General features: G+C 31.4%; 2 protein-coding genes across 6 annotated transcripts; one reads left to right on the top strand and one right to left on the bottom strand.

Moving 5' to 3' along the window:
* Positions 1-2,089: 2,089 nt before the first annotated feature.
* On the top strand, positions 2,090-6,446 carry LOC105780460 (nuclear transcription factor Y subunit A-3). Of its 5 annotated transcripts, none has more exons than XM_012604819.2 (7): positions 2,090-2,526; positions 3,364-3,472; positions 3,547-3,786; positions 4,188-4,300; positions 4,374-4,451; positions 5,574-5,744; positions 5,868-6,446. In XM_012604819.2, exons 3-7 carry the CDS (start codon positions 3,573-3,575, stop codon positions 6,213-6,215), a joined length of 924 nt encoding a protein of 307 aa, XP_012460273.2. In that variant the 5' UTR covers positions 2,090-2,526; positions 3,364-3,472; positions 3,547-3,572; the 3' UTR covers positions 6,216-6,446. The 5 variants fall into 5 exon arrangements, with proteins under 5 accessions (XP_012460273.2, XP_012460269.2, XP_012460271.2 ...); XM_012604818.2 differs by lacking the exon at positions 2,090-2,526 and adding an exon at positions 2,539-2,732; XM_012604815.2 differs by having other exon boundaries at positions 2,092-2,526; positions 3,364-3,786.
* A 2,966-nt stretch (positions 6,447-9,412) lies between these two features.
* LOC105780985 (actin cytoskeleton-regulatory complex protein PAN1) lies at positions 9,413-10,861 on the bottom strand. The gene has a single exon (XM_012605538.2). It carries the CDS (start codon positions 10,859-10,861, stop codon positions 9,413-9,415), a length of 1,449 nt encoding a protein of 482 aa, XP_012460992.2.
* Positions 10,862-15,005: the final 4,144 nt, after the last annotated feature.

A 15,005-nucleotide genomic window follows, 5' to 3' on the forward strand; every position in this document is an offset into this window, starting at 1 on the left:
GATTGATAGCTAGAGGGTTATACATGCTCCTGGATAGATGTCTTTGTATCAATATTTAAGGGATGAGTCATTTGGTTCTGCGTGCAAGTGTAGTAGAATTCGATTCTTAAGCCATGTGTGGCAGGTAATACATGCCCAAGTTCCTATTAAATGTGAGATAAACATTTTGCATGAGTCAAAGTGGGATAAGGCATATGACAATCATATGTATTAATGAAAATAATTAAGGCTCGTCATTATTTGCTTATTATCGAGTAGTATATCAACTATTTGGGGGTAAAAGTAGTAAAAAGGCACTTAAATTAAGAGGTAAAATGTATTTTGTCCTCTCTATTATAAAATGATTAAATTAATTTTTTAATGTAAAAAAAAGGGGTAAATTGACTCGTCCATTAAAAATTCCATCCACTGTTAAGTGATTATTTGAGTTTTTTTTTTCAATTTTTTTATATAAGTGACATGAATTTAAAGGATGAGTATGAAGGCCCCTATATTAAGAATTGGGTTGCACTTTGTTCCCTCTCTTCAAAGATGGAAAAAAATTGGTCCTCCTATTATAAATTCTATCCATTTATCCTATTAAATGTTGAAGTGGCTGAAGGAGGAACCGGACACTAATGTGACAATATTTTTTTTTAAAAAATCTAATTTTTTTATAATTATTTAAAAACTATATCTAAAATGAACCTAAACAAATGGTTGTCCTAATTCATTTCATCTTAGACATATTTTTAAAAATATATATAAGCATAGAGAATTATTTAAAATTGTTAAGAAATATAATATTTTTAAATTATTAAAACCAATAATATTATTAAAAAATTCAAAATCATCTTAGACAAATGGTTGTCCAAGCTCAAAAGAGCTTGGATAGTCATTCTCGAGGTTCATTTTAGAGTGATTAATTAAATAATTATAAAAATTATAGAGAATTGTTTAAGAATAATGAAAAGTTATAAGATATTATAAATAATGATTAAAATTTTTAAAAGTATAAAATTTATTTATACACATTTAGAATGTTTAAGAAATTCAAATATGCTTATATACACATGTATTTTTTAATGGAGTTAATATTTTAGTTAGTAAAAATATTTTGGTAGATTACCAATAGAGTTCTTAGACTCCACAAGTAAAGTTAGGGTGATGTTAAATGCCTTAAAGGATATAATAAAATATTAAAAAATAAATATATGAAGGAAATGAGACACATGATAATTTTTAAGTCTACTTGTGAAATTAAAAAGTACACTGCTAGCGTACCAAATCTTAATCCCTTATAGTTAATTTCTTATAATTCTCAATAACTTTGAAATCATTTTCTATAATTTTGTATGATTATTTTATAATTATTTAAAATAATTTTAGAATGATCCTAGACATATTTTGTTTAGGTTCATTTTAACTTGGACAGTCATTTGTCCAAATTCATATAGGAAGTTAGTTTTAATTATTTTAAAAATAATTTCTCATAAATTTTAATCAATTTTAATACTTTTCTATAAATGTTTTTATAATTATTTAAAACCATTCCCAAGTTCATTTTAGCATGGACAACCATTTGTCTAGGTTTATCTTTAGATGTGATTTTTAAATAATTATTAAATAGTTATTTTAAGATTTTTAATTTTTAATATTTTCTAATGCAAATGAAATGTACCATATCAACGTGAGGTATACATGGCACTACGTATTGTTATTTGGTTGTTTGGTCAATCATAATGTCACTTACAAGTATAAATGGATAATAAAAGACTAATTTACTTTTTGATATGAAGTATCTGACTAATTAGATAGTTTTGAATAGATGAAAAAATATAATCCGACTCTTAATATATGAGTATCCGTAATATTTTTACCTAATCTTATTTATCATTTAATTCCATGTCACTTACCTCAATAAAACTTTAAGAAATCCAAATCATTTAATGAAATAATTAATTTATAATTTTTTAATATATAAATACTATTTTATCCATTGAAGATTAATTGTTTTGGGAGCAATTAGATTATCGTTTTTATTTTGCCAAATTTTCTCTATTTTTATTTTGATAGCAATTAAATTACTATAAATTACATCTGAAAATTTCAAAAGGGAAGTAAAAGAGACAGGCGATGTGACGGCGCGTGAGAGAAAGTGCGGTGAAATGGAGGGGGGAAGGGCGACTGAGGCCGAGGGTAGAGAAGAGAGACTTGCCTTGCCTTGTGTTGCGTTACATGAAGTCATAAACTTTGTAAAGAGAGCAAAAAAGCGTCTGCATACTGCAGCAGTGTAGCCGTTGCAATTCTTGAAGAAGAAGAAGAAGAGAGAATTTATTACCCATTACGCCATTAACACAACACGACAAAATCACCCACCAAAATAATATATTAATCTGACCAAAAATTGAAACAACCTCAATAAAATAATGTAAACCAAATAAAAAAATTACTTCCTTTTTCTTTGAAGTAGCAGAATTAATGATGATGCTGGTAGTGGAGAGGTAATGGTAGTGAGCTGAAAAGACTAAACCTTTTTCTCAGAAGGTAAGTAACTATTATCCCAACACATTTTCTCTTTTTATCTAAAGGAAAAAAGAGTGAGTTTTTAAGGAACAAAGAGAAACAGAGTTTTTCCTTTTTCTTTGGTAAATATTTTGTTTGAAAGGAAAGGGAGAGACATGCACAAATCCAAGCTTAGAAGAAAATTCCTCATGAGTGTTATTTCTCTTTCAGTTTAACAAATCCCAAAGGTATTTTGTATAGGGTTTGGTTTGGAGCCTGGGATGGTGGGTTTGAATTACCTGATTAATGGGATTTTTTTGTTGGTTCAACTTTGAGCACACTCTTTGATTATTTTGTTGTGGGCTTTGCATGCATGAAAGAATTTATTTGAGCAAGAAATCCATTCAAATTTATCCTTGTTTTAAGTAAATGGCTGATATGTGGTTTGGGTTCTTGTATCTACAATTCGTGTTAATATATTCAGTAGCTGAACTAAAATTTGATGTTATGGATGAATGTTAACTTCCATTGATGCAATGGATGTGTGGGACTCGTACAAATTTCTTTTTATATTTGAAATAAAATTCTTTCCTTGGAAGTTTGATTTTGTTGTATGTTTGTTGACGGTTCTATGAATCTGCAGAGACTCTACCACTTTAACTTGATACGTATGTTTGAATTAGGCAGTGTAACATGGTTTGTTTTCAAGCTCAAGATGCTTTTTATAGTTGTTCCTCCTTATCCGTTGAAGTCTCTTAAAATTGGTTTAATAAATTTTCCAAAGCCTGGTGAAGAAGGCGTACAACAATTTATTATAACAGTCTTTTCGAATTTAAACATCTAACGCTATGGGTATGACAATGTTTTGTTTGTTGCTAGGTCACTGATGTGCAAGCACGTTAACATATAGCAGCAAAGATTTCTTCTTAGCACTTTCAAAATCTCTCCCGGCTCCTTTTATAAGTCAGGATGCATTGAAGTTTGAATGGTAGGTTGCCGTAATGCAAACCTTGCATAAAAAGGATTGTGTGTTAAGTTCTCATTTGACATGCACGAACGTAGTTGGCTGCTCATCTTGGGTCAACTCAATGGAATCTCATGTCCAGCAATCATCCATGTCTGAAAGTTTAAACTTGAAGATGGGAATTGTACCTCAACACTTCCATAACTCCAAGCAGCTAAGTTTTCAATTTCAAGACCAGGACTCATCATCAACTCAATCAACTGGCCAATCTTACCCTGAAGCGGCTAGTGTTGGAGATAGCAATCTTTATAGGCAAAGTTCAATTTCAGCATCATCAGGTCTTTATATTTGCTCAATATTCCTGTTTGTGAGATAATGATTCAATCTATGTTATTTATTCTTAAGTATATAATGTGGAACCTTCTTGTTAGCAAGTATCTATTTCATTTGTTATTAGCAGCATCTTATGCTTTTAATTCGTATGCATGTTCTGATAGGCTTATCTTCTCTGATACTCTAACTAAATTGCTTAAAATAGAAGAGAGTTGCAAATCTATGCTGAAGTGATTGTTAAGTTTCACCTTGCTACCTGGCTGTAAATAATAATATTATCACTCCAAGTGTGAGCAGAGCATCTCTGAACAAAATATTTCTAGTTCGTTCGTTAAATTAATGCGTTTTTTTTCTCTTTTCTCCTTAGTATGCATATATCTAATTAGCTGTTCGTGTACCTGTTCAGGAGGTAATGAAACTCCCGGGAAGCTTGTTGAACATCATGCTAAATTAGCCTCCTCAATGGGAACCCAGGAATATGTCTTCTCTCCTTCACAAGTTGACTATAGCAAATCAATTGTAGGATATTGCGTATGCTATTTGGCTGCTATTTAGATGTATCATAGTCTCATGTATCATTTGTCCTTTACAGCAGGCTCATATTCCCCTTCATTACGCTGAACCGTATTTTGGTGGTGTTGTGACTGCTGTTTGCCCACCTCAAGCTATGGTAAGAAATTTTCCGCATTAATTAGGTTTGTTTGATGGCAAGCACTTCAGTCTGTTATATTATCAATCCATAGAAAAGGGGGTGGTTGGTTTTACAATCTTGTTTAACACCGTAAGTAATTTCTAGAAGTCAATTATATATTTCATTTTGATGTCCTAGATGTAGTCTTCTCTTCAAGGAATCTCATAAAGGTTATGTATAGTCCTTTAATTACCAGATGCAACCTTAATGCTGTAGAAAATGAACAAAGCACAACTAAGAGGGTAGGTTGTTGCTATACCATAATTTAAATCCATTATCACCTTCCTGGGGTCATGCATTCTTCATTTATATAAAGAATGCTCAAATAATGTTATACTGGTCTTGTGGATCCTTCAATATTCATCAAGTAAATCCCCAAATTCTTCTTCCCTTTTTTAAAATTGATTTCTTTCATTCTATTCCACTTTGCTTCCTGCTTTACTCTTTGTTCTTCTTTGCTTTTCTTATCAAAATGATTCTTTACGAGAGAAGCTTTTCTTTCATGCTCTTGTCACATGAAGTTGGCTTACTATAACTATATGAAGCATGAAAAAGATGCAACAAGTACCGCTGAAGCAATTCTTATTCTTGACTAATTTTGTTTATTTAATAAGATCTTGCCTTAGTGTAGTCACATATTAGACACTTACCCCCTGTTTTATTTGAATTTCATTTATGAAATGCTTTATCGACTCATTTCATATCATGGATCAAAGAAGTTAAATTCAAAATCGGCAGGGTATACCCTTTTTTCGAAACGAAATACGAAGAGAAGTTACCATAGAACTCTTTGGATCATCTGTCAGTTGCTCAACGAATTACTTCTTTGGAATGTTCAAAAAAAGATTACTTGGTTTTCTTTTCTTTTTTTATTATTAATTTAATTAATATATGCCTATTCCATTCCATTTTCCCTTCATTTATGGTTTCAGTCTCGTAGTCTGACTAAAATGGTTTTGATGTGGTTTCTGATTCATTGTGTTGCTAAATTGTATGCACGAAAAATCTATTTAAGCTGCTCCCCTTGGTATGTATGATAAGACAGAAATGCACATTCGTTGTTTTCCATTTGTGACATATTTGTCATTGCATTTGTCTCAGATTCATCATCCTTGTATGCTAGCAATGCTTCCTGCTCGAGTTCCACTTCCTTTGGAGCTTACAGAAGATGAAACTATTTACGTTAATGCAAAGCAGTATGGGGCTATTCTCAGGCGAAGACAGTATCGAGCAAAGCTTGAGGCTCAGAATAAACTGATCAAAGTTCGAAAGGTATGCTTTTAAAGTTTTTCCTTCATACATACAGCGCATGAGCTGCAAGGTGGCCCATGACGGTAAGTCTGGTTATTTGGCTTATGATTGATATACTTTGAGTTATTTTATAAATGTTTGCAGCCCTATCTGCATGAGTCTCGACATCTTCACGCTTTAAAAAGGGCTAGAGGAAATGGCGGGCGATTCCTGAACACAAAGAAACTCCAAGAATCCAAGCCGATTCCAACAAGCCATGGACTTGATGCATCAAGGTCTCCTCAGCTACATTTGTGTGCTAACATGTCGAATCAGCTGGAAAATTACAAAGACGCTGCTTCAACTACTACTTGCTCTGATGTCACTAGTGCCTCCAACAGTGATGAAATGCTACAGCAGCCAGATTTCAGGTTCTCTGGCTATTCTTCTCTCATTGCTGGAGCCACGCGGGGGAGTGGTGGGAACCTCCATCATCTTTCTGGTTGCGGCTGATAGATTATGGTGGGAGCACTGCAGTCCGGTGCTTCAATGAAAGATACGGCTGCTTTGTTCCGGTGGGAAGTCATCCTTGGCTCAGTTTGTTTATTTTTAATAATAGACTTGACTGTTACAAAAGCATGAACGTGAAGTTATTTGTTGGCAGAACTTGATTGCTATTTGGTGTTTATGTTTGACAAAAATTCATGCCTTGGTTGCTCATAATATTTACCAACTCTTAATCAAGCAATTGATTGCACCGCACATACAGCTAGCCTAGCTTCTTAATCAAGTAAGAAGCTTATTTTTGGTCTTTTTGGGCAGCTTTACTACAGATCTACCTCTTAGTTGCTCATATTATTGGTTTATATGTAGAAAAAGTAAATAATGAGATTGTTTTTTTTTAATTTAATTTTTTAAAAAGTTATTAAAAATCATAAATATTATATAAAATCATAAAATTAGATAAAATTATAAAAAATATTATTAATATTAAAAAATATGAATACAAACTATTAAAATTATAAATATATAAAATCTAATAAATTATATTTTTTATAAAATAAATAAAACATATTTAAAATTTTGTAAAACATATTAAAATTTTATAAAAAATTATAAAAATTAAAAGTATTGAAATTGATATAAATTTATAAAAATTATAAAAAAAACATAAAAATTTGAACGAGACTGGATTAGTTGGTTGGACAGATTAGACCAAAATCGATAAGGGTATTTATTCGGAGAAAGCCATTAGAACAGTTGACTTGGGAATCGGAGGGTTGAACCAATTTTTTTAATTTTTATTTTTTTAATACTTTATTTAGTCGAATTGGACAAATCAGTTGAATTGGGAAACTGATAGTCTGATCGGTTCGACCATCAATCTAGTTCTGAAAACTTTGGTTAGAATATTTCATTATAACATATGCTAATAGTTGGATAATGAAATTTGGTTTGATAAAAATAATAAAATAAAAATAAAAAATGGTTAAATCGTCCAATTTTCAAGTCAACCAGTCTAATGGCTTTTCTTGGATCGGTAAGCTTGCCAATTTTGAGTAACCAGTCTAGTTTAAGTTTTTATGATTTTTTATAAATTTATATCAATTTTTATATTTTTTTATAATTTTTATTGCATTTTTAAGAATTCTAATACATTTTTAATTTAAATATTTTTTTATTAATTTTATAATTTATTATATTTTTATAATATTTATAAATTTTATATCAATTTTAACATTTTTTAATATTTAATATTTATATTTTTATAATCTTTTATGATTTTTAATATTTTTATAGGAAAATATTATATTAAATCAGAAGCTGTCATGTGTCACCATTTGATTAGTTTGTCAATTTATTTTAACGGTTAACATGGTCAATGACAGAAACCATCAACGGAGGAACTTAATTATTTATTTTAATTAATGACAATACTTAATTAGGTACAAATTTAATACAATGACTCAATTAATTTATTTTTACATTTTTTAAGAACTGTTTTTGACATATAAGCCAACATTATTATTAATTTATTCATTTTGTTTATATTTATATCTAGTGCATCCATCCACTTGTTCCTTGAAACAAACCCACTTTTAAACTTTTCAATTTCAAAAAAAGAAAACCATTTCTTGAAAAACCTTCCTAGGCCTGATCATGAGTCAGGTCATCTGTCCAAACCTGAAGACTTGTCCTAAAAGTGTGCTTTGATGAAAAAATAATGCTCGTTTTTTGAACGAGTCGGGTTTTTAGTAAGAATTTTTTGGCTTGGGCCCGACCTAGCCCGAATTGATTACAGTTTTTTCCCTACTATTGTTTTGTTGATGTTTTGTTGTTGCTTTGTTATTGTTTGCTACTGTTTTGCTGTTATTTTGCCATTATATTACTATTATTTTATTGTTATTGTTTAGATATTATATAATTTTTATTTTATTGATAATTTTGCTACTATTTTAGAGGCATTTGCTTGCTAAGTTGCAACTATCTTAATATTATTTAAGTATATAGAATTTTTCAATATATTTTCAATTTGTTGGAAACATTTATTTTAGGGTTTTCAATGTATTTGATGTATTATATATCTTAAATTTTTATATAAAAATAATATAAAAAATTAATACGGACGGATCGAGCCGAGCTTGAGTTTAACATTTTTTATCAGAGTCAGGTTTAGACAAAAATTTATATCCATTTTTTAAGTCAAATTGAATCCAAATCTAAAAAATAGCCTAATATTTTACATCGACCCAATCTAACCCGACCCATTATCAGTTTTAAACACCCTGCCCACTACCACCATTTCTTAAACTCTATTCCTCGCCCAGGCCCTCTGCTTTAAAAATTTGTTAGACCTCAGTTGTGGCATGCCACTTATTTAATAAACAAATGTTGCACATTGTTATTTAATTATATACTTAACGTGCCCACCGTTAAGATGCTGATGATTATTATATATATACTTTTAATCATTAGAAGGCGTAAAGTCTTAACAGCAATGTGACTTGAACTTAGGTCACATTTGATGCGATAAATATCTTAATTATCAGATCAATACACAGGGTTCAATGATGATGATTATATTATTATTATATAAAAATAGGTAAAAGTACCACAAAACCTTTTTGTACTATACTTCAGTATTGCATTTTAATTTCTCTCTGAAAAATAAGTAAATTAGTTCTTGTATGTTAGAACCTCACCGTTAAAATTTGGTTTTATATTTAAGGTATAATAACAAATTTAGCATTTACCTTTACACATTTATTCAATTTACTCTTACTCTTTTATTTTTTCTATAAAAAATTTAATTAAAATAAAAAATATTTAAAATTATGATATTTTGGATTTAAATTAAGTATATTTTACTTTTTACATGATTTAAAATAAAAAACATTTCTACTTATTTTTATAAAATAAATGTTTTCGTTAATTATTTAAGAGTGACAACCATTTAATAAATTCCTTAAATAGAAAAAAAATTGGGAATAATATGTACCACTTATAAACGCAAACTTTAATTATAAAATTTAAATAAATTAATATATTACATTGAAAAGAAATAAAAAAGCTGTATATATAATTGAACTTGTGTATATGCAAGTGCCAACTGAAAGGACAAATTTGCCACGGAAAAATAAATAAATGAATGAATGAATGAAAGAAAATAATAAAAGCAAAGGGGACATTTTAGGGTTGTGGCTCATAAATCACGGTGAGGTTGGGCCAAGATTAGACCTCGCCCGAACGGAGTTTATTTTTTCCAGCGTCAGACCGGCCCTGAACCTTGCAATGAAATGATCGGCTTCGGTATTTACATCTGGACTTGGACAAAACAAAGCTCCTCCCCTTGAATCTTCACCCTCCATTTCACCCATTCTTTTAACATCCGACGGACTCGCTTCACCGCTTGATGGATCATCCGAATCCGCTGAATTAATACTTTTTATCCTAACAAAGTCACCCTGCACTTCGAACTTCCATGGCCGCAATTTAAACGGCGGAGGAGGTGGCGGTGGAGGGACTGGATATAACGGTGATTCATTCCCACTTTCCATGCTCTCTTCTACATTGTTCATGTTATTTATCTTGACTGGAAAAGGAGGCTTCTGGGTTGTTACCGGTGGTTCCATTGAATGGTGCTTTCTGGCTTTGCTTTTCTTGGAAGAAACGATGCTTTGGTAAAATGATGGTAATGGCGGTGGTGGAGGTGGTGGAGGCGGCGGCGGAGGTGATGGGGTTGGATATAAAGGAAGCGTTGAAAGGTTAAAGAATTCCTCAAGGTTTTCTACGCTTCTCTGCCTTTGCTTCTTCTTTTTTCTTCTTAAGGAAATTAAGAAATCATTAGTCCCTCCACCACCTGTCTTTTTCTCACTCTTGGAACTTCTCTTCTCCGGCTCGTCATCTATTGGAGGCGAGATCTTCATCTCACTGAATATTACTTCCTTACGTTCACTTCTCTCTTTGGTTTTAGCATCTTCATAATGAGTCCGCTTAGATTTTCTTCTAACTACCTTAGGAAGCTGCGGTGGAGGTGACTGAGGTGGTGGCTGCGGAGACGTGCAAACAGTATCAACAGCTATATCCTTGGTATTATTAATATAGACTTGTTGATCATGCTGTCGCCTTGACCTACTACGGTAATTATACAAATGAGTATCATCATAAAACCTCCAGCGATCATCACCGTTCACCATCCAAGAAGAATATTCCTGCCGTATATCTGGATACGAGCTGCTATTTTTTAACCTCCGTAATGAGTTATAAGCCGTGCGATCATACCATTGACTTGGCGTTGAAGGGTTTGATCCTGGGACATGATCATCAGCGTGTTTGGGACTGGGTCTGGTAGTAGCTTCGTAAGTAGTTGTTGGGGTTGGGGTATTATTATTACTGCTATTGCTTAAGAAGCCACAGATTATGGCGAAAAGCACGAGGACTAAGTTCACGGAATCCCATGATTTTTTAACAAGTTGAGGCTTGAATATGTTGGACGTCAAAGACAGAAACGAAGGGATGACAAACAACACAAATGCAAACGCAATGACTAGCAAGAGGATGATAAGGATACCGGTGTTTAAGAAGAAAGATGAAGGTTTCCGCCGCCGGCTGTCGGAGGTTTCCAGCCAAAATGGCGTCATCTCTCCATCTTCCTCCATCTTTTTCTAAGAGAGAAACACTTTTACTTGCCTTTTGGTTTTGGGTATATGCGTTTCATAGAGAGAGATGGGTTGCCTTCACGGTTCACATGCTGCCTGTCCTTATAAGAATGACAGCGAAACGCAAAGTAGAGGTGTGTTGATGGTTTCTCCTCCATTGATATTTTGTCCGTCAATCACTCCCATTAATCGGGACAGCAATGGCTTTAAAAGAAATAATACTTATAATTAATAAACCCATGTTTCTATTCTGCATCTTCTAATTTTCTATCGAGACATGCAATCCACTTCATGTTCGCGTTCAATCTAAATTGTTGAAACTGTATAATTATCTTATATTATTTTTATATTTATGAGTTAAAAATACACTATAAATAATTTTAAATATTTCTTTAAAAAAATAAATATGAATTATTAAAAAAATTAAAAGAGACAATATTAAGCCGTAAAGTGAAGTGTCAATCCGCCGCGTAGCAAAACCAAATTAAAAGAAGAATGGAGTGACGTGAATTGCCAAAAGCTTGTAGTAGTAAGATAAGGGCAGCTAACAAGGAACAGTAAAGTATAAACTTGTTAATAAAATTTTATGGAATAAAAATATTTAAATTAATCGAATTAATGGGTTTTATTTTATTATCTTAATTGATTAGAAAATTTTTCGAATCGAGTTGAGTGAAATGAAATGAAATTTGAGTTGATCGAGTTAAATTAAAAAATTAAACATGTGAAATTAAAATATTGTTACAATATAACTAATTTGAAACAATATATATTTGAAAACTTTTTAAAGTAAAATAAGAAAAAAGATATTTTAATATGATAAACTTGAATAGTTAATTAATTTATTTAGGTCCCAAAATTGTTATTTTAAAACATTTTAAAAGTTTTAACTTTCTTTATATATTCTTTAAATTTTTTTATAAATTTTTAAATATAAATTTTGGAATTTTTATAAATATTTTGATTTTTTTTGTAATTTTTGTTGAGAGAGACCAATTTGCTCAATTTCAAAATTATCGGGACCAAAGAGATATTTACATCAATCTGCTTGAATTGTAAAATTCAACTCAACTTGAACTCAAAAATTGAATTACTTATTCTATTTTATTCGAAAAAAATCAAATAATTCGATTCGATTAACTTGAAATTCGTATTTTTTTCGAATCGAATTGAGTTTTACTCACCCTTATTTTATTTTCTCATCTGTCTTTTTCATTTCTCTTTTCTCTTGTTTATTGTTAATTTGCTTTGGTACGTAAAAGTATTATGGAGGCGCATGTACTAGTGTCACGGGCCAAAGTGCAGGTCTAGCCCCGTGACACTAGGAGATAGATTGCATTTTAGTTTCTTGATTCGAAAAATGAGTAAATTAGTCATTGTACATTAGATTAAAAAGTAAACTGGTTTTTTCAATTAAAAATTTCATCCATTTGTACAATTAAAAACGAGTGTGACTGGCGGAATAACTAGACAGTTACACATGGCGTGCCACTTTTATCTCATGTTGACGTACAATGACCAATTTTTAATAACACAAATATATTAATTTTTTAACAGAATGACCAGTTTGCTCTTTTATCTAATGTATAAAGACTAATTTGCTCATTTTTTTTAGTATAGAGAACAAAATGCAATTTGACTTCTAGTATAGGAATCTTTATGATACTTTTACTGAAAATTTTCTATAAATTCTTAGTTGCATATTTAATTAGAATAATATTTGGCACAGTCCCAATAAAATCAGAGTCACACAAGTGTCTTATAGGGGTATAGTAAAATATTAAAAAAAATAGACACATAGCAATTTTTTAAGGTTGCTTGTGGAATAATAAAAAAAAAACACATTGCTAGTATACCAAATACTAACCAATTTAATTATAGCAACCAATTTTATTAGTTTAAATTCACTATTAGTCTCGTAGGAGTTTGTCCCTCGTAGTTATCGTGCCAAGCAGTTGTGGTGTACCCTCGTTCATTGCTCCTTCCGCTCCCCTACTAATGCAGTAGTTGGGAAGTTACGTATTGTTCAATTTGATCATTATTAAATTTCTACTTTTTAAATTTTTAAATTTCAATTCAAACTCAAACGATAGTCGTTAAATTTATTAATTAAAATATTTCAATTTTTGCATATAACGGTATCTTCGTCATATAATATTTTTCGTAAAGAAATTGTTTTATTGAAATAAAAGAATGGAAGAGTGTTAGTTGGTGTTGCTTCAAATCCAGATTTTAGGTAGGAATTAAGAGTCCAGCAAGACCTAATCACGTTTTCTTATTTCCATTATATCTACCGAATGAAACATGAAAATGGTCTTACGTAAACAACTGGGGGTTTACTTACGGCACAAATAATGGGAGACGTTAGATTCATGTCAATTAATTTTGGGAAGGATTTCCGGTTCTGCCTGCTTTTGCAAGTTGGTTTATAAAACAGCACTGGGGGATATACGCCATACTACATAAGCCTCTCCATGGTTCAGGTCGGGGTCCGCTCGAAAAACGAGAGGGTTTGAATAAAAATATAGGTTTGAAAAATTGGCTTGGGCATAAAAATAAGATCCGCTTAATAAACGGGCTGAACCCTTAGTAAGGTATTTTTGGCTCCGGCCTGACTCGAATTAGCAAAAAAGATAAAAATTTTCTTATTGTTTTGCTATTATTTCACTATTATATTACTACTATTTTGTTATTATTTGGATATTGTATAACTCTTGTTACTATTTTAGAGGCAGTTGCTTGTTAAGTTACACCTAATGTTATTTAAATATAAACATCTTTTAAATTTTATTTTCAATTTGTTGAGAAACATTTATTTTAATGTTCTTAGTATTTTTAATGTATTATATTTTTATTTTTTTATATAAAAAATTAATTCGGGCTGGTTGAGTTGGGCCTGAATTTTAATATTTTTATCCGATCCATGGACAAGTCTATAGCGACTATAGCCCTATTCTAATTTCTATATTTTTATTTCTTTTTTCTCTTCATCAACGCTGTAGAACCCAAGACACAATTCTAATTCAGTCAACCTTCTAACAAATACATCTTTATTTATTTTCCTTTCTTAATTTTAGAGGTACTCATAGGTCAGGTCGGGTTGGGTCTAAGCATGAAATTAACATATTTTATGCATGCTCAAGTCCAGCTTGACTAAAAAATATGAGCTTAAAATTATGTCCAAACACACCCATATTTACAAAAGATTAACCCAAGCCGAAAATAGAGGCCGCAAGCTTAATTGCTTATGTCACTCCTCCTCGGTGATAACTCCTCCCCCTTCATCCATCGTGATCTCCTCTGCTCTTTCACTTTTCTTTTCCTATTTTCTATCTCCAACTCCCATCATCCTTCATCGTCCATCCCCTCCACGACCACTTCTCTTGATCTTTCATTGACCACCCTTCTTTTTTTTGGCAAGAGAAGTTTTTTGAATAATAATTTTGGCCTAAGGTTTGACCCTTGGTTCGTTCCTTATGGGAGGATTTTTTAGTTGATGAAGACTTGTGTATTCTTGAATCCATTTTAACTCGTCTTTCTTGAGTTCATAGTAAACCTATTCTTGAGTTCGAGTCAACACGTTTTGTTTCCGTTTGATATGATGGATCTAATGTTTTTGCGACTTCAAAAGATTTCAAAGATGATTAAGATCATCGATGGTGGTTACAATGCACTAGTTTGCATGTTTCATTTTCTAGCGGTTGATGCCTAACGATGAAGTAGCCAGTAGGAGCTCCTGATGTGGCTTCTATCCATGATGATGACATTTTCTGCGGCATTTTTTTTCTAGGACTAGACATAGGGCTTGATTTGCAGCGAAGCACTCGTACAGTTTTATTTGATTTTTCTAATGTCTCATTTCTTTGTAATGATTTACAAACAAATTAACGAATATCCTGCTGTCGAACATAAAAAAAAATCCTTCTACGCTTTCTTCTTTATTAGGGTGTTTGGGTTGTAAAAGAATATAATGTTTATGAGCCAATTAAGCTAGAATTGAACTGGATTTAAATATAATATCAACACATTATACTTGCCCAACCAGACCAAAATATAAATATAAATTTTTGCTGAACCTCATCCGTACTTTTAAACGGCCAACCTAAACCATTTTAGGCCCACCTATATTATTAATTTTATAAAA

This window comes from Gossypium raimondii, chromosome 4, assembly GCF_025698545.1.
Source record: "Gossypium raimondii isolate GPD5lz chromosome 4, ASM2569854v1, whole genome shotgun sequence".
Lineage (NCBI taxonomy): Eukaryota > Viridiplantae > Streptophyta > Magnoliopsida > Malvales > Malvaceae > Gossypium > Gossypium raimondii.